The sequence below is a fragment of the Opisthocomus hoazin genome, chromosome 13 (genome assembly GCF_030867145.1).
Source record: "Opisthocomus hoazin isolate bOpiHoa1 chromosome 13, bOpiHoa1.hap1, whole genome shotgun sequence".
Lineage (NCBI taxonomy): Eukaryota > Metazoa > Chordata > Aves > Opisthocomiformes > Opisthocomidae > Opisthocomus > Opisthocomus hoazin.
In genome coordinates this window covers 24,992,631-25,017,015 of record NC_134426.1, presented here as the reverse complement: position 1 = coordinate 25,017,015, position 24,385 = coordinate 24,992,631, and the positions used below count along the sequence as shown (strand labels likewise).

Genomic DNA, 24,385 nt, shown 5'->3' with positions numbered 1-24,385 from the left:
GTATTTAGTCACCATACAGCAATTACGTAGCATTTGGAAGGAAAGAATAGGAGACTAGGCTCTACGTGTGCTGTAGAGGAAGTGTCAAAGAGCTTAAAAATAAACAGAAGTATTACGTATTCTAACTATAAAATAAGCAGTAACTTGAAGCATGGAAGGAGAGTAAGATATTACACAAGAGTAAAAATAGTTTGTGTGATTGTGGTATGTGATAAGGGCAAGTGCAGGGTCCTGCACCTGGGGAGGAACAACCCCATGTATCAGTACAGGCTGGGGTGGACCTGCTGGAGAGCAGCTCTGTGGAGAGGGACCTGGGTGTCCTGGTGGATGACAGCTTGACCGTGAGCCAGCAGTGTGCCCTGGCTGCCAAGAAAGCCAATGGGATCTTGGGATGCATTAGGAGGAGCGTGGCCAGCAGGTTGAGGGAGGTTCTTCTACCCCTCTGCACTGCCCTAGTGAGGCCCCACCTGCAGTGCTGTGTCCAGTTCTGGGCTCCCCAGTTCAAGAAAGATGAGGAGCTACTGGAGAGTCCAGCGGAGGGCTGTGAGGATGATGAGGGGACTGGAGCATCTCTCCTATGAGGAAAGGCTGAGGGAGCTGGGCTTCTTCAGCCTGGAGAAGAGAAGGCTGAGAGGGGACCTTAGAAATGCCTACAAATATCTGCAGGGTGGGTGTCAGGAGGATGGGGCCAGACTCTTTCCAGTGCCCAGCGACAGGACAAGGGGTAACGGGCACAAACTGAAGCAGAGGAAGTTCTGTCTGAACATGAGGAAGAACTTCTTCCCTCTGAGGGTGACGAAGCCCTGGCCCAGGCTGCCCAGGGAGGTTGTGGAGTCTCCTTCTCTGGAGATATTCCAGACCCGCCTGGACAAGGTCCTGTGCAGCCTGCTGTAGGCGACCCTGCTTCGGCAGGGGGTTGGGCTGGGTGACCCACAGAGGTCCCTTCCAACCCCTACCATACTGGGACTCTGTGATAACTGGAGGAGCGGCGTACTTCTGTGGGCTCTCGCGGTGTTCCTCCTGTGTACCTGATAAATTGCTCTGAACTGATGTGTTTGTGCAAATAGCCTGGCTCTCTCAGTAACTGTCATCCACCTAAATGGCAGAGGAAGACATCCCCTTTTGATGGCGATGAAACAGCCCTCTCTGTGTGTCTGAAATGGTATTATTATCTTGAGAGCTGTTCTAGCTTCCGTCTTGCCTTTGGAGTAAAAGCAAAGATACCAGGATCTTATTTCAAGTTCTGCTGATGCGTGTATTGTCCGTGTTCTGTGCTGTCAGGCTGTATCCCTTATGCTTATGTGTGTCTCTGCATTTTCTTGAGTGAGTTTATTGCTGTAATATAAAATGAATTAGCAGAAGGCAAGGAGGAGTATTTCCTGAAAGTCAGCAGAAACAATAAACTAGCACTTCCATTAATAGAGTATGGAAGGGGTACGGCCTTCATTTCAAATTTTAATTATGTTGTATTGGGGAGCTCTAAATACGCTTTTTGTAAGGGCATAATTCAGTTGTTTAGTTATTAGGCCAAATTTCATGTCCAGTTAGGCACCTGCGACTCAGATTGTCATCAGTGGAAACCGAACAGGTATCTAAGAAAATCCATGACTGTCTGCAGAGTGAAGTATTCTTTGTTAAACTGTGCCCTGAAATGGCAAAATTTTTGTGTAACAGTGTAACAAGGCAGCAGTTTTGTTTTAAACAGCTTAGTGGCAATTATGGCCCATTAATGAAGTAAACATTGCAACGTTTGAGGATGTCTTTAGAATGTTCTGCAGTTACGAATTCCTGTAAATGAAAGTGAACATTTTCCACAAGATGGGAAAGCTTTGCTTAATATTTAAAGACACAATTAGAAGTTCCAAAGCTGCAGAAATGACAAGTGATCTGACTGATTTTGATTGCTCAAGAGGATGTGCCTTGCACTTAGAAAGCTTTAAGAGACTACATTGCTTGACCGATCAATGTACAGAGTGTCTGTCAGCCTCTGCTTACTGCAGTGGCAATTGCAGGTCTTTAGAATCTTAGCATATTTAAATATGCAAAACATTTAAACATTTTTTCCCCCCTCTAGGATCACCATCCTTGGAACGGGTGCAAAGTGGCTGGCTGTGCTAGAAGAGAAAAATTTAAAACCATGTAAGCTTCAATAAGCTATTGAGTCCCTTTCATCCTCCCTGCTGCCTTTCCTTACCAGGTTCTGGCCTTGTGTCTTGTCACAAAGTCCTTGATGTAATTATTCTGGATTGTTGTGACAAATAGTTACAAGATCTTGTAAAAATTCTACCTTAATCTATTTTGATTTCCTGCTTTTGAAGGTGAAACACACAATCTCCAGACACTCCACACTATACTGTCTACAGGATCACCGCTCAAATCTCAAAGCTATGAGTATGTCTACAAACATATAAAAAGCAGTGTCCTCCTGGGATCCGTTTCAGGTGACGCTTCTGTGCTGCGTGCATCTTCCTAATTCTGTTCAGTGCCTGTGCATTTCCTTCTGCCTTGTTTGCTGATGGATATTTGGGAAGCTTAAGCCTTGACTCATTCAGACTTGGTTATAGTTAAGCTGGAATTAATTGTCGTTTTAGTGCAGAGATTTTTTGCTTAATTTGTTGTGCCATAATGAAGCTCCTACACTCAAAAGGCTTTTAGGTGGAACGTTTCTGAATGTTTCTTTTAGGTGGATGTTTTGGGTTTTGGCTTTTTTTAAGCAGGATCATTTATTTTGACTGCCTGTCCTTAGGGGTAGCAGGGTGAGATCAAGAAAAGAGTCTATTAACCTACAGAACATACTGTTCTGCAAATAGCTGACTTTAGCAGAAAATACCTCTTGGAGAGGTTTTTCCATGTTCCCATTTCAATTCTTTTGTGCCAAGTAATTGGCACCACAGACAGATTTTTTTGTAAATTATATAATTAGAGAAATATCAAGCCCACATACTGTGCAGTTTGTTGTGAGGAGCGCTAGCTGAGGCAACTTCTATTCACATCAGGTCCACCACAGAACTCCTCATTCTGTTTTGTAATGAGGACTGACTTTTTCAAAGGGCATTTTAACTCTGTTTAGCTTTTTTTTTGAAGTCTGACTATTCAGCTACTGAAGTCACCTCTGACTTTGGTCCTAGTAAGAGTAGTGCTGAACCTTGAGCTTGCTACTATAGACATCGATAGTCTCAAATGTGGAAGACTGTTTTTGAATAAAGCTAGCATGATTGATTCATGTCTTTATTCTGCTTCCTTGAAGTCCTAGAAAGACTATAAATATTCCAGTTAAGCACTTCAACGGTTTTTTTGTTGATAACTGTTCATCCTGTAGGCATGGCTCCCCTGCCCTGTGCTACTGAGAACAAGATATACAAGCTAAGTAAATATTGAGAGGAATAGCTTGACTGGTGACTTCAAACTAATGAAAACAAACAAGGAAATGTTTCCAACTGATCTTAAATGTCTAAGTCTATAAACCGGGGCCTGTTCAGGTTCTTATATAGAAGGAAATTTTCTTAAATGAGATTAAAGAAACTGTTGGAAGAAGAAAAGTTATGCCTTAAGGAATATTTCTGCATGAAGGGCATACACTTACAAAGACATATATAGTGAGAAAAGAAACCTCCTTTTATTAAGTCACATAACATCCTAGATAATACTGTCTGTTCTGTGCTGCTGCTTAATGTAGATCAGAAGCATTTGGCAAAGGTGGCAGTTTGCTGTTCTAGAGTTCTTGCATAGTTTTCGGTTTTGCATTTTCCAAAAAGTATTCTTGTATTCTGAATAGAGTTCTTTTATTGTAGGTGGGACAGATATCATTTCGTGCTTCATGGGTCAAAATGTTACAGTTCCAGTTTACAAAGGAGAAATTCAGGCCAGAAACCTTGGAATGGCTGTAGAAGCATGGAATGATGAAGGTAACTATTATCCAAAATATGCATGGTTATGAAATACCGTCATTATATGACCTCAGTGTTAATTCATCAGGTGGGTAAATGGTCAGCTGTTAAATGGGTGACTTCACTTTGGAAACGTGTTCCACAAAACCTGAATCTGGATCCATCTAATCTGGACTCAAGTGCCTTTTTACACATTGATTATCTTCACTGCTTTTCCATTACTCTGCTGAAGCACATCAAGGCCAAATTGTAGCCTCTGGTGTGTGTGCTAATTAGCTATGTTGCTATGGATGCCAGGCTGGCTTCCATGCTGTGGTGTAACTCTCCTGAAGTTACTGACGTTAAGGGAAGGATGAGTTTAGGAGTTGAACACAAGCTGTTAAGACCACCAGTCACAGCTCATTTCCTGTCTACATCAGCATGTGACATGTCAGTAATGACTGTAGATGCTCTTTGCTTTGGTACTCTATTGTTTGCAGAAGAGAAATGCAGACAATAGCTCTTTCTTTCCAAACAGGAAAACCAGTTTGGGGTGAAAGTGGAGAGCTGGTTTGTACCAAGCCTATTCCCTGTCAGCCTACGCACTTCTGGAACGATGAGAATGGAAACAAGTACAGGAAGGCTTATTTTTCAAAATTCCCAGGTATGTAATGAAGGGCTTGAGATACTGCTCAGACTGACCAAGGATACAGAATGTATTGGTGCTCTTGGGAAGGTACAGGTTTGTTATTGCCCAGTGGTAGGCAGGTGCGGCTTTGAATCTAGATTTCCAGGGTGAGAACTCCACGACACGTTTCACAGTATCTCACACTGTTTTCTAGTACTTTGTTTTGAGTATGGGTCCAGATCAATTTAATAAGAATCTCTGGAAAGCTCCAATCCCATTTTGCTCCTGCTCTCGTTAGGAAGATGTGACTGTAATAGCCTGATAATCTGCAGTACAGACATGGACTGCTTGGCATGAGTGTGAAATGACAGTGCTGAATAGGTCAGGGAGCAATCCTCCATTAAGGAGTGCTACTGCACCTCTGCCAGGCTGCTCCTGCCTAGCCGGCGGAGTGAATCCTGAGGGGTAAGTGCTGACCTACCTCATTAGTATGAGGCTTAAGTATATGCTGCCTCAGACATGCATTTTCTGCATTCATACCGTCTTCCAGTGGTGCTAAGAGTAAAGGAATGGGTACTGTGGGCCAGAGGCTTGCTTCCTAACAATTGTGGAGGGCTCTGCTCATCCAGAGCTTTTGCTTCTGTGGCATGCTGATGCTGAACTCCCTGCTGCCTACTAGGCAGGGGTTTTTATGGGAGCAGGACCTCAAACTGCTGCTTTTTGGAGATGGAAGCTTTTTTGTAAATAGCAGCAATACAGAGTGGATTCAGGAGAGAAGTCGGGATGTGCAGCAGGAGATAATCGTATAGGAAAATGGAGGGAATGTGGAACTTGCAGTCTGCATGTAAGCCTGACAACAGTAAATGGAAAAAGAAATAATCTGCGTGACAGTTGTTAGACTGAAATCACTGTGGTCCAGAGGTTCTGTCTGAAACCGCTTTTCTGTCTTTCCTTGTAAATAGGCTTAGGGTTGTAACAGTTAAGTAAGAAAAATGGTCTTATATGTGCACATTGAGGTTTGTTTTTTCTTTAGAAAAATTTGAGTAGAATTGGCTTGTATTTCTGTTTGTGGCAGGCTGCTGTAGTGGTATTAATCTTAAAAATAACAAAAATTATTCCAGCTTTGAAAAGTAAAATCTGGTTTTACATTAACACAAATCAAGAACATTAAGCGCATAAGCTCCCTGGGGAATTGTTGAGACCTATTGTGCCAGCTGGGAAAGCTTCTTGCACAGAACTGTACATCATAAAAGAAGCTATGTGTCTCTTTGCTAAAGGACGCTGTATAGTCATGCAGACAAGCAATCAGAAGATAACTTAGGGTTTGATCCTAATATGCAAGCTACTCTTTTGTGTACGCTAGCTCTCTGTAGCAAATGCACTATGGATTGTTTGCATAGTTAAGTACTGCTACATTTGCTGTGGGCAGTTCTCAACGTATATCTGATATGTTACATTTTCGTATGTATTTTATGAAGTTATGTGAGTTCAGTTACACAAATGTCTGCTGTGACTGGATGAATAAGAAACCAGCTGCTTAAACTTGTCGTTCTCTAATAGGTGTCTGGGCCCATGGTGATTACTGCAAAATTAATCCCAAGACAGGAGGAATTGTCATGCTGGGTCGCAGGTATAGTATTTTGGTGAAAGTGTTCTGAGGAAACAAGTGTTAAAATTTGCAAACTTCACCTTAGAGCATAATGTACATGATTTTCCATCATGCCTGTTGGCTTTATATTTGTTTTGTTAAATCCAGTATTGTGGATTTCAACCCTTAAATTAACCAAAGCAGCTGGATTAGAGGGAAGGGAGCCCATTTCAGAGTTCTACCCTACTTTTGTATGTGTGAATATGAGACAGTGCTGGACTTAGTTTTGTGCTCCATTGTTTATAATGATCTAAATTGAGAGTGCAGCGCATTCAAGGTAGTGAATCTGAAAACTGCTCTTCTGGTCTGGGCTTTGCCATTGACTTTGCTTTACAGCAAAACTTAATTATAGAAGGTCAGGTATTAAGTTGCGCTTGTGTTAGCAATCATAAACATTCAAAATCACAACTGTGGCTAAATTTTCTGCTTGCATGTAAAAGTTGCTGTTTGAAACAAAGTTGAGTGAATGCCTTGAATCTGTCTGGCGCTGTCATGGGACGTGCTCCCCAGATGTACGGTGTGAGGCTGCTGTATAGGGAACAAAAATGTTCTAGCTGTAAGGGACTGGAAAGTAATGAGAAGCAACTGCAACATGGAGTACTATGAAGATTCTTGGTCTGTTTTGGTGTCAGTGATGTGTATTTGTAGGCTGCTGGAAAAGGGAGGGACCAGGAAAGGTGAATGAATAATGTTGAGGTTCTCTGTACAACTTCATTCTGATGAGCAAAATGCCTTTTTGAAGCAAATTCTTCTAAAATCCTATTTATGATGTGGCTGCATATTCACTGCACAAAATGTGGACTTGGTTAATTGCATCAATTTTTCTCTTTTTATCGAATTCTAATCACATTTTAATGCTTCTTTGTTTTGTGTGTGATTTTCAGTGATGGTACATTAAATCCAAATGGCGTAAGATTTGGAAGTTCTGAAATCTATAACATAGGTATGAAATTAACTTTTCACCTCTTTCAGCTGTGACATTGTTGCCTTAAATCTGAAATGTAATCATTATAAAGGTGTTTGGAAGGATTAAGTAATAAAGGACTTACCATTTTTTGAATGAAAGACAGTACAGAGCGTATTAGCATTAACAGTAAAATTCTGCTTTGTAGGCTTGAAATTTGTTGCTTTCTCGAAGTATCTGTAGGATTAGAGATGAGTAGTCAAGATGTGTTCTCCATAAGGTGTTACTTTCATATAAGGCCTTAAAGACTAATTGCATCATGCAGATTTATCAGACAATACCTGACTTCTGAGGCTTTCTTTTTTTTCCCCCGCAAGAGAAGCTCTTGACACTGGTTTTATTGTATCTTTCCTGATAATTAGATTAAATTCTTGAGCTTGTGCTTCATATTTCAAAGAAGGTCTATCTTGTGAAAGGTGGTGAAACTGTGCACCTGCAAAGGTGCTAATCTGAGACTGGAGGACCTGTTGCCTCTCGTTGTTCTTGTGTGATCAGGCTTGTTAGTTTTCTGTCTGTGCCAATGGGGATTGTGAAGAAAGACAAAGAAAATGGCTTAGTATAAAAGCTTGTTATCTGTCCCAAAAGTTATAGCAAAAGTTTTTATTCTGAGCCAAAATACATATGGTCCTTAAAACTGGATTTTCTCCTGAGCAGGAGTTAAAATTTCAGAGCAGCCAGAGGGGAAGCTAATTGTAGAATAACCTAGCCAGGATGTCTGTTTTGCCTTTGCAGCTCTAGGGGAGGAGATGTTTCTTCTGGTGCCACCACAAAAAAATGTGCATCCAGAATAGTATACAAAAGCAAGTACTGATAAGGACTCTTCCTTTATTTTCAGTCGAAGCCTTTGAGGAGGTCTCCGATAGCCTCTGTGTCCCTCAGTACAACAAAGATGGGGAGGAGAGGGTGATACTCTTCCTGAAGATGGCATTAAACCATGTGTTCAGCGAGGATCTGGTGAAAAGAATACGAGATGCGATACGTGTAGCGCTTTCTGCCAGGCATGTTCCAAGCCTCATTCTAGAAACCAAAGGCATTCCGGTATGTCATGAAAAATGCTGCCTACTTTTTTTTCTGTGTCACCTTGAATAGTAATTAAGGAGCAGTTGTCACTGCTCTTCAAACCCACATGCGTGGAAATTTTAGCATCTCAAAAGTGTATTCGAGCTTTATAAATAGTTTGTCTATGTTGCCTAGCAACATCATTTCATCTCCTTTTCAGCTAAGCATGTTTCTGTTTTTTAACAATACCTAAAAATGCCTGTTCTCAGTTTATAAATGTGTGTTGCATTTTCTCAGTAATATATACTTAAGCCTTTTAAAGGAAAATATTAGGGGTAGTTCAGCTTTTGTGGCTACCCATAAGCTTATTTTGTTTTTGTTTTTCTGTTTTGAATTACATTCTTATGAATGCTGAGAGCACTGAGCAAATTTATAAAATCATTTTGTAAAAACATTTCGCTTTTACATCTGTTTAGCTGCTTAAATGTAGTTCTATCATGTCTTAACAGTAGCGGTAACTAAAATAAAATCTTTATGCTTATGAAGGGAGGGGGAGAAATTTGTATGGTGTGCTCAGTCTTCTGGAGCTGCATCGCTCTGCAGTGTTATTCCTTGCTGTATGAACTCTTTAGATGGAATATCTTTTTTGTAGTCCTCTCTGGTAGTTTGTTCTCTACAGTTTTATGAGCAGCAAAATGGGGGGTGCAGTGTGTAGTTGTCTGAAGTCCATTTGCACATAGACTTGCGTGTGCCTAGAGAAGACTGGAGACTTCAGACCGATTGTTTGATATTCTGATACCCATTTACTGCCAGTGTAGGTTTGTGTGGAAGGGGTCTGGGGTTCAGGGCTGCCAGCCTCTGTGGTGCGCACAGCGATCTGGTTCTGAGGAACTCAGAGTTGCTTCTGTTTCTGGCTGCTGTTGGCGAATAATACTTGGCACAAAATGTTGTCTTTGTGTGAGTGTAAATTCCCCTGCACCTGTTCAGTGCTGAATTCTGGATTTTCTGAGCTGCAACTTAGCTTCTGCATCAAGTATCGAACTTGTAAACCATGTAAATCACCTGAATGCATAAGCACGAAGTTGATGGCAGTGAGGTGTTTGTGATGGGCTGCCCCTCAGGAAAGCCTGCTTAGATCATTAATTAGTTCCCACTTTGACTGAATTTACAATTGAGTGAATTTTAATTACCTTTCAGATAAATATGCTGGTGGTAAAGTGATCAAAGCTGTCTGCCAACTTTCTTTGAAAGTTTTGCTTGTAAGGGAAACATCTTTCTGTTTTCTGCTACTCTTAGAAATGTATTTGAACCTTCATCTGAAAATGCAGTCCAGTCCTGATGACATACTGACACTATATGCTGGTGGAAATAGTACAGCTGTGCTGAAGGGATTAGGACTTTAGTAATACAAAGCCAGGTTTTTAATGCAATATCCAGGTGCTAAACTCACTGCAAACTTAGTGTGAATCTTTCTAGTTCTGTCCTGAGCAGAGATAAGCGTTCTTCTGGTCATCATCCACAAGATGCTTACTGATTACAGTAAAGAAATTTGCTTTGCTGAACAGTCTGTCTGATCTCTTTTTAAAGGGGCAGTTCCCTTGCAGGCTGCTGAGGAGTTCTGATTTCTGAGCACTTGAGAAAACTAGGTTTCTAATTGTAGAGGAGGAAGAGTGGCTGATGAAGGTGGTTCAGGAGGGTAGGATTACACATGACTCCAGTAGTTTAAATAAGGAAAAGTTTGACTTCGTATCAAGATCAATATTGCAAGAGTGTATTCAGTTGAGGTTTATTTAGCCTTGCTATGAAAGATCTCTAATGAAAAATGGTGCTACCTAGAGTTAAGGAGTTTCAGTGGCTTTGGAGGCCGGGAACAACCTGGGTTCATCGATCAGCAGATTCAGTAGTAAAGCAAGTGCAGTCTCTGTTCCCAGAGTCGACAGGCAAGACTAAGGAGATATTTAGAGGTCAGCTTTGCCAAGCTGGTATTCCCTAAAAATTCTTAGTGGTATCAGCCCAAGGAAGGTGTTATTAAAGCCTTGGTGCCTATAAAAGCAGAGATTGTGATCTAAAATGGGCCTTGACAGTTCCTGGTAACACTGGAGTAGTTCCTCCTTACTGTACACTACTAGTCAGAAGAGAAGAATTAGGTGAGGTCTTTGTCTTACTCAGAGTAAGGACATTGAAAAAAAAAAAAACCAAAACAAACAAAAAACCCAGCGTAATAGAATTTGTGATTCATAAGTGGAGGTGAAGCCTTTGTTACGGTTTGTTTTGAAACATTTAAATGTATAGGACCATTTAAGCTCAGTGTTCCACTTTACCCTCTTAGAAACAGACTGTCCATTTAAGATACAAAAGTCATGGTTTTCTTCTCCCAAAGCCCGATGGAGTTGGGCTTTGTTTTTTGAGTCTACCCTTAGAAAATTAAAATGGTTTGAAAATTGGATGTGTCAGAACATAAAACATTAAATATTTTTGGTGTTTATACCATGATCTGATCTGGTTTCATTGGTTTAAGTTGGAGCTTGGTCGGGTTCTTGCAATACTGCCAAATAGGGGTAGTAAACTAAAATCATATATACACTCTTCTTTGAATTGCACTTACTCTTCAAGTGATTGTTCAGAAGAAAGATTCTTGTGCTTGAAGTGTAACAGAGAAGGGAAGACATTGTGCTAAATTTTGATGGAGTTCTGGGATTGGTGGGGGTTTTCATGAATATTTCCATAAAGCTACTACATGAAAAGTGTAATTTTATTATTGCTGGTTTTGTTTTTCAGTATACAATAAATGGGAAAAAAGTGGAAGTAGCTGTGAAGCAAATAATTGCGGGGAAAGAAGTTGAGCAGCGGGGAGCTTTCTCAAACCCAGAGACTTTGGACCTGTACCAAAATATTCCTGAGCTTCAGAACTTCTGAAGTCGCTTGTTTGGTTTTTTGCATTTGTCTTTGTTCTGTGTTTGTATTGTATATACCAATACTGTATGTAAAGAAAAAGCTTTATTTAATACCAGTGGTTCTTTTAAAAGAAAAAATATTTCATGAAGTGCATTATGAAAGGCTTGGGTAAAGCTTAGCTCCCTTTTATTGGTTAAATATGCCATATATTTTGGAGCTTTTTTCAGGCTGGAAGGAGGAACCTGCCTGTTTTGATTTTTTTTTTTTTTTTTTATATATGAGTGTATCTTTGCTGGTTAGATTTACATCAGCAGCCCATCAAATGGGAGCACCTGTAGCAGAATTTACAATTGCAAGTAGAATATTTTCATTTTTTTGAAGTGGATTTTTAGCAACATCTTTTTTTTTTCAAGCCATGTGTTTGTCACCTGTAAGGAATACACAGTGATTTTAACTACTTGACTACAAAACATGAAAATGTTCTATATATAGTGTGCATTTAAGTGTTTTTATAAAGCCAAATCATAATGCACTAAACCCATTTGACTTGACTCGGAGTAATTTCAGTCTTGAAATACCTCATGGTACCCTTGAAGGTAATTGCTGCTTCATTTTATGATGTAACCTTCCTATTGTTTTAGGCTTTTAGTTGATAGACTTCTGGGGGTTCGGAAGCTGAGGGAGCAATCACCTCCTCCTCATTCCTGGTGTAGCTTCAGGTTATTGCCATGGAATGTACTGTCATTACTCTGGATTAACATCACTGTGGTTGAAGACAGCATTTTGCTTCCTTGTTTTGAAGTTCTTTGGCTGTAAGGCAGCAATCCCGTGTTGTTAGCTGAAGAATTCCAATGATTTCATTTATTAAAAGCTGATGGTTTTTGTAACTTTTTTTACTAAATGTCATGTTGAAAGTGAAAGACTAAAATGTTTTCTAGCTCTGTATCCTTTCAGTTTATAAGGGGAAAAATACTGTTATGAGCATACTAAAACAGTAAAATGGAAGCACTAAACATTGTTTTGTTTTTCATAAAATACAGTTACAGTAGTTGTACCGAGCCTCTGGCATTCAGTATCTACTGCACTATTTGAATTTTGTGGGTTGAGTATTTAATGCATTAAAATCATGGATATACTTACAATTGCGTTGAATCCATTCAGCATTGATGAAGAGTTAATTAAAAGAAACTGATTGTTTATGTATATTATATACTACATCTGTTTCAACTTTCAGTTATTGTCTTATTATTTTCCTTTTGGGTGTCATGGAATAATTTTTAGCTTAATTTGTTACTGATTTTAGTGGTTTTAATCCAAGTCCACCCCACTACAAAATGAGTATTACCTGAAATTTTTATCCTGTTTTCTTATGCAGAGCCCAGGACAAGTACAACATTGCTGCTAGTGAAGTATGCATGGTTGGCTCATTGAGAAGGTCACAGGTGAGCAGGAGTGGAAGAAAGTGTGCTGAAAATGTGCCCTGTGTCCCACAGTAGGAAGTTGTAGGTTGCAGTATGTTAATGTTGCCAAAAGGGATAAATCTGTGCACTGAAAGGTGTGTACTCTGTTACTTGGGGCAAAATCTAGATGCTCATGTTCAGCTGCAGCTGGTAAAAGTTGATTTGTGTATTTTTTCTACCCTGTGATAGATCTCAGCTTGCTCACTCCTGTAAGCTGAAGGCCGTTGCAGAATATGTAAAATATGGCTGCTAATAATTCAGTAAGAGCGGAACTGCTTATAAATGCAGCTGGGGAGTAGCCCCTCTCCGGTGGTCTATGGCTGAATCGAAGGAACACAGTCATTTTGTGGACACCAGCTCCATGTTCGCTGCAGGATGCAGAAATGCCTCATTAGCAAATGAGGTTTTAAATGAGCTGGTCTCTGTTTGACTTTCTGAACTGTACCAAGTCAACAATATAGCATGCTGGCATGATAAATGTGATAATCTAAATACCAAGCACCCATTAGAAAAGTATAAAAATGAGCTATCCAGCTGCCAATAACCTATGATTAAAAGTACTTTTAAATTCCTTTCCCCTCTGGCATGCTATATATAAATTTTACATTAACTGTGACTTTGTATTCATTAAAACTTCATTATATTGTTCTTTAATTCATGCAAAATGTCTGGAGTTTACAAAGCCCACAGATCCTTATTAATAAGTAATTTTGGGATATTTCATTAATTAAAGATAGTTTAGAAGCACAGATACATTAAGAACATATACAATGCCTAGAAACTGCTTTTTTAATCCTTTATCCTGCTAGAAACACTGTAGAAGGTTTTGTTAACGGATATAATTTGATGTTTTTTAAGTGTCGGATATTGCAAAGATTTTCTCAGACTATAGTTACAAACAGAAAAATTAGATGTATTTTTATGTTGGTCTATGCATTGAAAATTACTTTACAGCTGTAAAGCCTGGGTGGTGCAAACTGCGCTGTGCAGCCAGGTGACCTGTCTGTGCCTCACCTGGTTTTGAGGGTCTGAGCTTCAGGAGTGCTGGATGCCGACAGCTCCTGGAAATCCAGGCGGGAGGAGAGGTGAGTGGGTGCTTGCATTAGGCTGTGAAGTGACTCGCCCTCGCAGAGAGGCTGTGGCAGAGCTGGGAACACCGTCCAGACTCCGTGAGGGCAGCTTCTCCCATTCTGCATGCTGTCCTCCAGACATCCAGCTTGCGTTTATCTTTGCTTACCTTTACTGTGAAGGACCCATTTCTTTGGGTACTGCCATGGAGCTGTGAATGTGGCTGTACTCCATCCAGCTGGGGATAATTCGAAATATCACTGGCATGAAAGCAGGGAGCTAGAGTCATTGCAGTTTGCAAAGGAAAAGCAGAGAACGATGTTTTCTTTGTTTCCCATCCTGGGTTATAAACCAGCTGTGTTCTTCCCAGGGCTTGGGCACAGGGTAATTGCAGTCAGGTGTGGTTTCAAGGGGATCCTTGTCAGGATGCCACCAGCTTGTGCTTGGCTACAAGGATAAGGTCTGGCGTGGTGGCACAGCTCCTGATACCACAGAGCTGGCAGCAAAACCTGTGAGCACCATGGTTCCTTGCAGCTCCGGAGGTGTGAGCGGGGTCACCCGTGCGGAGGGTGTCTGAGCCGAGGGAGTGCTGACCTGCCGTGGGCGGTGGTACCCAGAAAGACCTGATGCCTCAGGGCTGTCAGTCTGTGACCAGCTGTACCTTGAGTGCGTAGCTCCTTCATTTTTTTTGTTGTTGCCTATTTAGATTTTGGGGTTCACAGTGTTTTCCCTGGGAGGTGGTGTATGCAGATTCTAGTGGCACGTGTGGCACACAGATAGAGCTAGTTCTGGAAATTGCTTTAAGATCTGACATAAATGTTCAACTGCAAGGAAATCTGGAGCAGACATACTTCAGGCTAGGTCCTTTTCTTGCTCAGCTGCAAACTTGAGAGTGACTGTTGATTATGTGATGGAATCAGCCCATTTGCCCTTGACTCTGAGAGATGTCATTTTATCACTCCCCTTTTAGAAATGTGCTTTTGTCAGCTCTTGTTAGAGCAGGTACCTCCCCCTCCCACTACCTTATGATTTCAATTAATTTCCCTGGTTAGTGGTGGTTCTCAAAAATAAAATGAGCTGGTACACAGCAGGCCAAGCAGGGCATAGCTGATAAAATTGTTTATTATGTGCAAGAGAAATTTGTTGTGTGAATCACTTAATCAGTGATTTTAAAAACACAGGTAATCGCCTGATGGAATGCAGCTTCCCTGGGGCCACTATTGTCTTTCAGTTTAGTGCATACATATTTAAAAGGATATTGTTTACAAGGCAGAGCAGTCAGTCACACAGGTAAATGGGTGCTAAAGTAATATTTAAAATGCCATGAGTAAGGAGTGCCAATGTACTAGTTTGTTCTGGAGACAAAACTGTGGAGTTTGGGTTTTGGGTGGTGTCTATAGGGGATGCTCTGGCAGGGAGATGGCATCCAGGTGATGGGTGGTGTCCAGGTGAATCCTTGTGGAAGATGTTGGGGAATGATCTTCCCCGTGTCTCATCCCTGACGTTGCAAATGCTGCCACAGCCCTGGTGTTGGTGAGTGCAGCCCTGGCTGGCGCACACCAGGGCTTTGGGGTGCCTAAATGGCAAGGCTGGGTGACTTAAAGTCTTCCTAGATAGCCTGTGAATCTTGGGTGCTCGTGAGGCCGTTGAGGGAGCGGAGGTCTGTGGATAGCTCACAATTCTGTGAGCTCCTTTGCTGGAGGAGGCCGGTGGTGGAGCGCAGTGCAGTAGTGGCACAGGATCAGGTCCTTGAATTCTGGGATTTGTCTCCTTGGGTGAGGTGGGCAAGATGTTTGACTAATGTGTTCGAAATAGCTTGATGAGCTCGTCGTGCTTGGGCCAGAGCATGGAACAGACTTTGGGAAAGAAGTGCCGTTTTGAGTAATGCTTCATTTCTGTTTCTGCACTTCCCTTTCTTCTGGTGGGTCACTTTATTGAGCGCTTAACCTCTGTCCACCTTTCAGACTCTGATCAGAGATGTTTCAGTATGTGTGAAGGTTTTGGTCTTCCTACAGGTGATCTTTGGAGCTCTGCGTCCAGCAATTTCTCCACTTAAATCTTTTGGCTCATTACAGGTTTCCTGAGGTGTCTGTCTGCTGGCTGGATCTTGTGTCCTACAGAGCTGAGAAATCCAGAAATGCTTGGTTCATCTTTCTCCTTTGGTGAGGAGGATATTTTTAGTTCTTAAATAATCAGGTCTTAGGCAGCAACAAGATGCAACTTAATTTTCTTCTACATCTTTTATAGAAAGAGGAAGCTTCATGTCATACCTTGTATTCCTCCAGAAAGAAACTTGGGGTGCGAGTTGCCATGAAGCATGGCCACGGTCCTGTACGGCAGCCTTGGAGCCGATGACAGCGCACATATTTTCCTTGCTGGGAATTAGGGGCCTTTTTAGATTCAAATAATGAGATAATCAACATCAGTTTGAGCATCTTGCTCTACATGATCTGTGTGCAAAGTGGGAGTGAATCTGTTATGCAAAGGAGAGGGAAGCAGTCTGAAATGCTATTAGTGAGTCAAAGAGTGTCTCGGAACAATTTCAGTTGCAGAACAATAAGATGTCCCAAAGTATTAATGTAGCAGGCTGCAGCTGTCCGCACAATTTCTCAGCGTTGCTTCTGATGGCTGGAGAAATGCTTCCAAACCACCGGTCGGAGATGAACTTCAGCGATAAAACAGCGTTGGTGGGGGTGGGAAAATCCTTGGCAAGCCGTTGTTTAACCAGGTTGTGTAGCACATTAGCGAACGCTTAATTGGACCTTGTACTTCTTAATTAGAAGACCTTAACGAATTCTCATTTTACTACTTTTGACAAGTGGTTTTGCAAAGTTCAAGAGGCTTATCAGCATTCAGTCTGAGATTGCAGCTGAAATAATAATGTCCCTTGGAAGAAACCGTCATCTCCAGGATTGTTAATTAGTTTACAATAGTGTATTAAAGTACACATGTAGAGGTTCACGTCACTAATGAGGACTCTGCTCAAAAAAAAAAAAAAATCCCTTTTTCAGTTTTGTTCTCCCTTCTGTAGTGATTTAAAGGAAGTTGAGTGGGTTGTTGCAGGGTAACAGCCCCACTAATGGGTATATTCCTGTATGTTTTCTGGTCTAGTTTCACAAAGGGATTGTTTCTAACACTTCTAGCGGGTTGGCTCTGCAGCCTGTGTTTTGCTAAGGAACAGCAGAGCATTTCTTCTCCTTGTATGGCTTGCATGCCGTTAGAAACATGGCTTGGTTAAGTTACGTTGTTCTTCTAGCGCTGGATGCGGTACTGTGGAAGGTGGCTCAGACAGCGCCCTTCGGAGGAGGGCTCTGCTCTGGAAGAGCAAGCTCCAAGCTGAGCGGCCGGGGCTGGTGGGGAGGAGAGCTGGAAGCAGCAGCAGTGTGGAGGTTTGAGAGCGGGTGGCTGGGGATGTGCGAGGCTGGAAGGGGAGGTCATGGCAGTGCTCCTCGCTCTGCAGCCCTGGGGTGCTGGATGTTCGCCCCTTCAAGGAGATGCCTCTTCAGCTGGGCTCTAGTGCTTTCAAGAATGTATTTTGGAAGCTGTATGCAAAGCCTAGTCTGACTTCACTGATAAATTTCTCTTCCCTTTGAGGGCATGAGCTCTAGGGTCATGTTCAAGCAGCCCAACTTTCATTAAGCCCCAGCTTAGTGCCTGGGCTTTTCCCTCTCTAAATAGCAGAGTTTATCTCAGGCTCTTTCTAGAGCAGCCAGAGGAGAGTCCCGGTCTGCTCATGACGCTGTTACACCTCTCATGAACTCTGCCTGGGTCTGTGGCATCTCTTGTTGCCCAGGAAAAGGTGTGTTTTAAGAGCTCATCAATGCGTGGAGTTGTTTCCTTCCTTTGCAGTAGATTTTAGGCTTATGGGACCTCCCTGGTGCGGCTGGTCCCGTGGGCACCCGGCTGAAGGGACCGGGACAGGCACGGACACTGTGGCAGTTCAGCAAGTGGGGGGCTGCACCCTGAGAACTCAACTGTAATTAACTTCCCCGCCAGCACATTTATTTCCCTTTAAACCTGATGTATTTCTCTTCAGCTTCTATTAGCTGCGAAGAGGTTAAAGCTAAATTGAAATAAATTGTGCAAAGAAAATGATGAGAATCTGTGCTAGATTAATGAACTTGGTTTAAAAGGTGAGCTGAGTTTAGACAGGTGTGCTTTGGCCGGGCCTAAGTAGGTGGCCTTGAGTGTGCAAACATGGTATGCAACTGAGAATTTTAATTTGCCTGGTTCTTGTCTATAATAAAATATGCGAGATACATGACACTTCATGAATTAATGCAAGAGTATAAAGCATGAAGGAGAGAGTCTTGTACAGGATTTGTTCTTGTAATGCAAATGCCAAGCAAGGCTTTAAATGGACCTGGCTATCTGGATCGTGGAGCCCGTTTCATGCTTCACTTCAGGGTTGGTTCCCTTTTCCTGAACTATTTTATTATTAAATGAATGTGTGTGTGCATGGGGAAGGGAGTCGGGAAGGAAACGCCCAGAGCAGCACAAGCCCACACAAACCCCTGTGTGTGTGTGTGAGCTTCTTGCGCGTTGGGGGCCATCGTGGTTGTTCCCAAGCAATGAAATAGTTGGGGGGAAGCAGCGGGGAGCGGTCGGCCAGTCAGCCTGCTGTCCTCTGTCCTCAGTGGGTGCCTTGGTGAAAGGCCTCGTTAAACTCCGCCGGTGTGAATGGGATTGTTGGGGCTGCTGGGGTGGGGGAGAAGAGGGCTCGATTGCTTTTGTCCAGGCGCTTTGCCTCGCAGGGGAAGCACACAGAGGGGTTTCTCTTTAATTTTGTGCAGTGGACAGATAATGCGGGCATTGCTGGGGTTGGTGTAATGAGAATAATCCAAGTCTGGAGGTGACGCAGCAGCAACAAGCCCCACATCTCCACGGAGCGATGCAGGGGGATAGGTGGCCATGGTGCTCTGCTTCCTGTGTGCTCCTCGCCAAAACTCTCTCCTGCCCGTGCTGCAGCGGGACCGGACCCTGCCCCGACTGGTGCGAGCCGAGGGGAGGGCAGCCCCGGCCCTGGGGTGTTTGTGCCAGCAGTTCCAGGGTGACAGATCAAGAGACAGCTACAGAAAAAAATCCCCAGACAAGGCCGATGGTAAGGTGGTGAAACAGGGAGAGTGCCAAAGAGGGCTACAAACCCACACTGGTACCAGGATGTTCTCACTCCCCTGGTGAAACCTGTAATGAGATTGAAAAGATGACAGCTGGTTCGAGTGCCGTAAAAATATTGAGACACGGCTGCGAGAATGGAGATTCGCTCCTAATGCAGCTGGAATTAAAACTGGGGAGGGGAGAACAGATTTAGATAGCTCAGCAACTCTTTTTTTTCCTGAAGTTGATGATCTTAATCTTTGGGAAAGTAAAGCAGCTCTGTAAACGGGAGGAAGAAATTTAGCGTCCCTGGGGCTCCAGGCCGGGGTTACGGTGGCCACAGGTAGCAAGCATGATCAGTGCCATGCCGTCTAATCTCTCCGGGGACGATTCTCCTGGTCTCCCGCCCTTTGGTCTATCGGGACTGTCTGGGCTTCGTCCCGGCCCTGCGCCTGTGGCACTTGGCACCGTGGGCTTCTGCTGAAAACCTGCGCTCGCTTGCAGAGCGCAAGAAGTACTGGAAACCTTCAGACATCGAAGAGAAAAGGTGGAATGTGTTTCCGCCCTGGTTTAAGAGTTTATGCCTTTATTGCCTGATGCAAAAACCTCAGTTCCTGGCAAGTTCTATATGAAATAGTTACTTCCTTGTACAAACTAGAGGAAAATAAGTTTTTAGGCTGTGCGGGGTCTGATGTGACAATTCTATTAGGTTTCGGTGGGTACCTGCTTGACCCTGTAAATTGAAACTCTGAAAGGTTTCTCTGTGTCTTCTCATGGTATTTAATTTTCTGCGCTTCAGCAGCAGGGGGTGAGAGGAAGCTGGAATGGGTTTATTCAAATCTATGGAGGAATTGAATGTGATGAAAATAACTCTATTTTTAAAAATTGGCTGTAATCACACGGAGAGCATTGCTCTTTCTGTTCTTCCCCGTTTCTGCCTCCCTGGTCCTGCACTGGAAGGGCAGGTTTGCGTATCGAAACAAGAGATCAGCTTGGCAGGGCTTTGTGAGCTCCTCTCTCTGCACCACGCGCTTGTTTTTCACTTTCAGCATTATAAACCGTCCTTAATAGAGACTTTGATTCGTGTTGTAAAGACAGAGTTGAGAAGAGCTATAACAGTGTCCAACTCCCAGCTGCCTCCCGGCAGGCAAATTCCTGAATTTAAGATCACTGTAAATGCTACGTATGTGTGTTAGGGGTATTCATGTAGTTAATAGCTAAGAAAGCACCAGGTTGACATAATCTGGGGATAGATAACATGCCAAGAACTTCAAATCCTGGGAAGAAGGGTTTTGGTGGGAGAGAGTGGCGTGATTCACTGACACCTACCATTCCCCCCCCAAACCTCCTGAACATTCATTATGCCTTAAATATTCTCACACCGAGTTTTTCCAGTGGTCTAATTATAAACTTCATTATAATTGTTCATTAGTTTTATTTTGCTCAATTAGCTTAACAAGTTGCCAGATGAAATACAAGACTGGCAATTAGCTTGATCTAATTGTAATGAGCCACTCAAACTGGGTCACCAAATATGTCCGTTTATAGCACTTTTTTTTTCCCAATTGGTGAACAATAACATAAATATTCAGAGCATCTCCTGATTTAAGTAGTGGAAATTTCCCACTCAATTATTAAAGTAGAAACAAAAATTCGATCGTTTTGCTCTTGGTAGTTCATGAGTGCGCAGTCCGGGCACCCAGCTTGCCCTGCCTTAACAAGATCCCGTCAGCAGCGAGCGGGGCCTGTCCAGGCCCTTGTGCTGCAGAGTGAAACGTGCCGTGGGAGCTGCTGGCAGGGAGGTCAGCTCTGGCCTAATGCCTGCTTCTCTCTTCTGAATTCCAGGGAAATCTGGTTTTAAGGCACCTTGCAAAAAAAGCTTGAGCAGCAGAGCCTGCTGTGCGGCTTCTGCCGCGCAGGGGAAGAGCTGCTGGGCGGGTGACGAGAGCCGCCGAAAGCAGGAGGAGCAGCCCTTGCTGCCACGGGCTCTTCTTTCATTTCATCGTGTGTGGGTTGCAGACGGAGGTGCCCCGTCCGCTGAGCTCATCTGGTCTCACAGCGACCCGCCGGGGCTCTGCCCGCAGCCCCCCGCGCTGCCAGCTCAGCAACGTTGGTCTGGTACATGTGGTGTCGGCCTGGAGAGGCTCCTGCAGAAAACTCCTTGGGGGAAAAAAAAAAAGGATTTCAAATCCCAGTTTCCGTGGGGTTTGCAGTGGTAACCCCCATGAGACAACCTCAGAGTGGTTTTGGGTGGAAGGGACCTTGAAAGATCATCTTGATCCAACCCAGCCGGTGCTCCAAGGGATAACCACAACGGTGCCATGCCCTGGTGAAAGCCAAAAGGTGAAACTGCTCTGGAAAGAGGGGAAAGCCCGGTGTGAGCCGAGCCATCCCGCTTTGGGGAAGGGTGGTAGCAGGCTTGGGGCAGCCGGGGACTTCAGTCTGGGCCACTCCGGTGGCTGGACGGTTTTGTCCATGTTCAGCCCTGCACAGCGGCTGGTTTTGCTGTGATTTTTGGATAAACCTGAGCTTTCTGCTGTGCCCGACTTCCCTTTTGCCACGCAGCTCTCAGATCTGCTCCTGTTAAGTAGCTGCTTAGCAGAAGCTTTTGGCTCGTATGGTCCAGTGGATTTGCTGCAACCTCTCCCAGAAGCTAACAGCAGCAGGAGGAGTTACCTGGGATGAATAATTCCTCCTGCACGCCATGCGCATCACATCTGAATCGCAGGGGTGAGCAGCCCAGTCGTGGCTCCTTAGCAAACTTCAGTGGTGGCATTAACAGGACCCGGCCCTGGTCTTCGATTTCTTTGGGATCTTGTCCTGCAGCTGACTGACGAAAACATGATAAAATATTAAACCAGCCCAGAGACTACAGCTACCTGTAAGTAATTCATAGAACACCGCTGTGAGGGCAAGCGCCGTGGGTCGGTGGAGCTGTGCGACAGCTCTGCTGCTTGCTCTGAAACTTGACGCAGGGGACTCAGCCCAAATCCCTGCTTCTCGCCTGGGAAATGTTGTCTGCCAAAGCCATCCCTGACAGATGGATCAGTCTGGTGGTCTATGAATGCAATCTCTTAAAATTTCAGCCAGGGACCTCATTCCATGCAGGCAGGGGCAGAGGAGTGGCTCGTCCTGCCTGAAAGACAAATCCCCCGCCGCAGAGTGCACCCGCAGTCGCTTGTTGCTCCATGAACCCCCTTTGAAATGTCTCTAATCGCGTGTGCCCGCCGGGATGCGGACGGTGTCAGCGCCCGGCTCACTGAGCGGGTGGAGATTAAAGACGCCGATGGTGCAGAAGGGGAGATGAATTCACACCTCTGCCTTTCACACCACAGGCAGCTCCATCGGCTCTTCAGATATCATCCGAAGGCATTGTTCGGCTTCATGAACGCACCCCGAGTTCACGCCTGCATTGGGGGCTGCTGCAGAAATGTGCTTTTACTTCATGCGCATCCCCGTGGTGTTTTTCACTCTGCTCCCTGCGCCCTGACCTGACCGAGGGCTTTTGCTGGCTGGGGGGACGCAGGGACACTTTGGGATGTCCCCTGTCTGTGCGGTACAGGTGACAACAGGCACAGAGGAACCGGCCCTGGGGCTGAGATGGGGCTGGGTTTGTGCCTTTGGCCACCTCCTGCCAGGCTTTGACTTGCCAAACCGCAGCAGGACCCCTTTGCCCAGTGCCAGGAGAGGGCTGCGCTCCAGCAAGTCACCTTAACAGCATCTCTGCTCCTAATCCACTTTGCTCACTTTCTATTAGTTTTATGCCTGCTAGGCTTAAATGAGGCAGGGACAGATATATACAGTCTTGTAATAAGCTGCTAAAACTGAAAAAGGGCTGTGAGACACATGGCTTTGCATTCAATTTGAGGAGTTACAGTCATAATATCCATTAATTTTTGTAGTGCTCCTGGGCCCAAAAGCCTCTCCTTTTCATTAGACAGACAGACCTGGATTTCTAAAGGGTTGGGTATCGGAGACAGCCTGCGTGGCCCTCAGCCTCTGGACATCCCTTTGTTTGCACAGCTGATGGCCTGGGGTGGGGATGTGGCCCTGGCACCTGGGCCATCTCCCCTAGGTTTTATTTAAGGCTCTGAAAGGCTCCTGCTCGGAGATCCCAGAGCCGTGCTGCGAGGCAAAGAGGGGGTGGACTGCTGTAAAAAAAATAAATTACGTCCATATATTCTAGGCAAAAAAAAAGTCTCTGTATAAATGCTGAAGCAAAGCAGCGTCACAGGTGACAGGTCTTCAAAGGCGAAGCACGAGCCGTGCTCGGGGAGGGAGGGAACCAGGCGGGTCCCCCTCCCTTGATTAGCGAGGCTTTCCAGGCACTGCTTGCTCCCTTTCTGTCTCCAGGCTGCCTTTGAAAAAGCCCCTTTGACGGCTCCTGGCATTTCTTAGTTTAGCTGAGAAGGAGCAAACATAAGAGGAGAAACCGGTAAGAATGACAGGTCCTGTGCACATCTTTCATATGCATTTCTGGAGCACGAAGGCTATTTTAATGAGCCGTCAGGCTCGTAGCTTTGTGTGACTCCTGTTCTTAGCAACTCTTCCGTGATGGAGTTACCTGAGAACTTTCGCAGCTGTAGCCTCCATGGAAAACACTCGATTTTTGGGGTTGGTTTTGTTTCCTGTGGAACACCAAGTCTTGAAGTGCTTGAGGAGTGTGGGAGCGTCGGCTGGTCCCAACTGCACATGGTGTCGGGGGCTGAGCTCCTCATCCTCCTCCGGGGGCAGCTCTTCCATGCATGCCCGTGTCCCTCCTGTCCCCGAGCCCAAAGTGTCTGCCCTGTGCCCTCTGGCCGGGTGTGATGTCCCCCCACTTTTAAGCATCGCTGCATTGCTTTGCAGGGAAAACTCCCAGGCTGAGGCGAGAGGAAGCCTGAGCAGCACCAGCCCCAGCATCTCCAGCCAGGTCCATGCTGCCTTCCTGGGTATGGATGGACCCAGCTAATGGAGATCTCCTCTTTGTAATGGTTCCAGGCAGCGCAGCTCTGAGTGGGAGAGCTGAGATGTCCCTGGGGCTGGGTGGCTGCTGGGAGGAGAGCAGGTGGCTTCTCGGCAAGGGCAGGGTTGGGGCTTGTCTTTGCAACCTGGCCACGGTCCCAAGCGGTAAAGGAGAGGCAGCTGCTGGACCAGCCACAGGCCCCGGGTTCACCAGAGGTACGGGCCTGGGTGCTTTAAGCAGGTCAAAGGCATCAGAAAATGATGGACCCAAAACGTGCCTCGAGAGAATTTCTCTTTATTTTGACAAAGCTAAGAGATAAAATCAGGTTCTGTGTAATTATGCAAATAACAGCATCTTCATGGCACACAACTGATTTTCTTTGCACACAATTATTTCCTTAAACAATGTTTTTTATGACTGGCTATTAGGAAAAATAAAGAATAATCCAAGGATGCATTATGATATGAATTTCTGAGAGGCCTCGGGCTCCTGTTGCTTTCCTAAAGACATTCAGCTGGCTGTGAGCAGTAGATCGGGTGCTCAGGAAAGCGCGTACCACCTGACGAAGCGTGTTGCGAATTGGTGCCAGCGCAGGCTGTGCCGCCCACCACACGTCCCACGAACGGAGCCGTGTCCAGCACCTGCGTGTTGAGCCGTCGTACGCGGCGGTTTGCAGTCGGGGTAACAGTTTGCCCCTGATTAGGGTGTAATGGAAGCTGTTCTCTTTGAAGATTTGCAAGTCTGCCCTTGGTGATCTGTCTGTCCCCTGAGGGCTGAAGCACAGAGGTGGGTCCCAGTCCTACTTCTCCTGAGGG

General features: G+C 44.5%; 1 protein-coding gene across 1 annotated transcript in view; it reads left to right on the top strand.

The window, feature by feature from the left end:
• Positions 1–12,208, top strand: part of AACS (acetoacetyl-CoA synthetase) — a 45,308-nt gene extending 33,100 nt beyond the window's left edge. The window contains exons 11-18 of the mRNA XM_075434677.1: positions 2,075–2,139; positions 2,319–2,441; positions 3,792–3,905; positions 4,405–4,530; positions 6,055–6,124; positions 7,027–7,085; positions 7,942–8,144; positions 10,884–12,208. Of these exons, the coding sequence (XP_075290792.1) occupies positions 2,075–2,139; positions 2,319–2,441; positions 3,792–3,905; positions 4,405–4,530; positions 6,055–6,124; positions 7,027–7,085; positions 7,942–8,144; positions 10,884–11,021 (898 nt within the window). The 3' untranslated portion in view covers positions 11,022–12,208. The remainder of the gene's footprint in view (positions 1–2,074; positions 2,140–2,318; positions 2,442–3,791; positions 3,906–4,404; positions 4,531–6,054; positions 6,125–7,026; positions 7,086–7,941; positions 8,145–10,883) is intronic.
• The last annotated feature ends 12,177 nt before the right edge of the window (positions 12,209–24,385 follow it).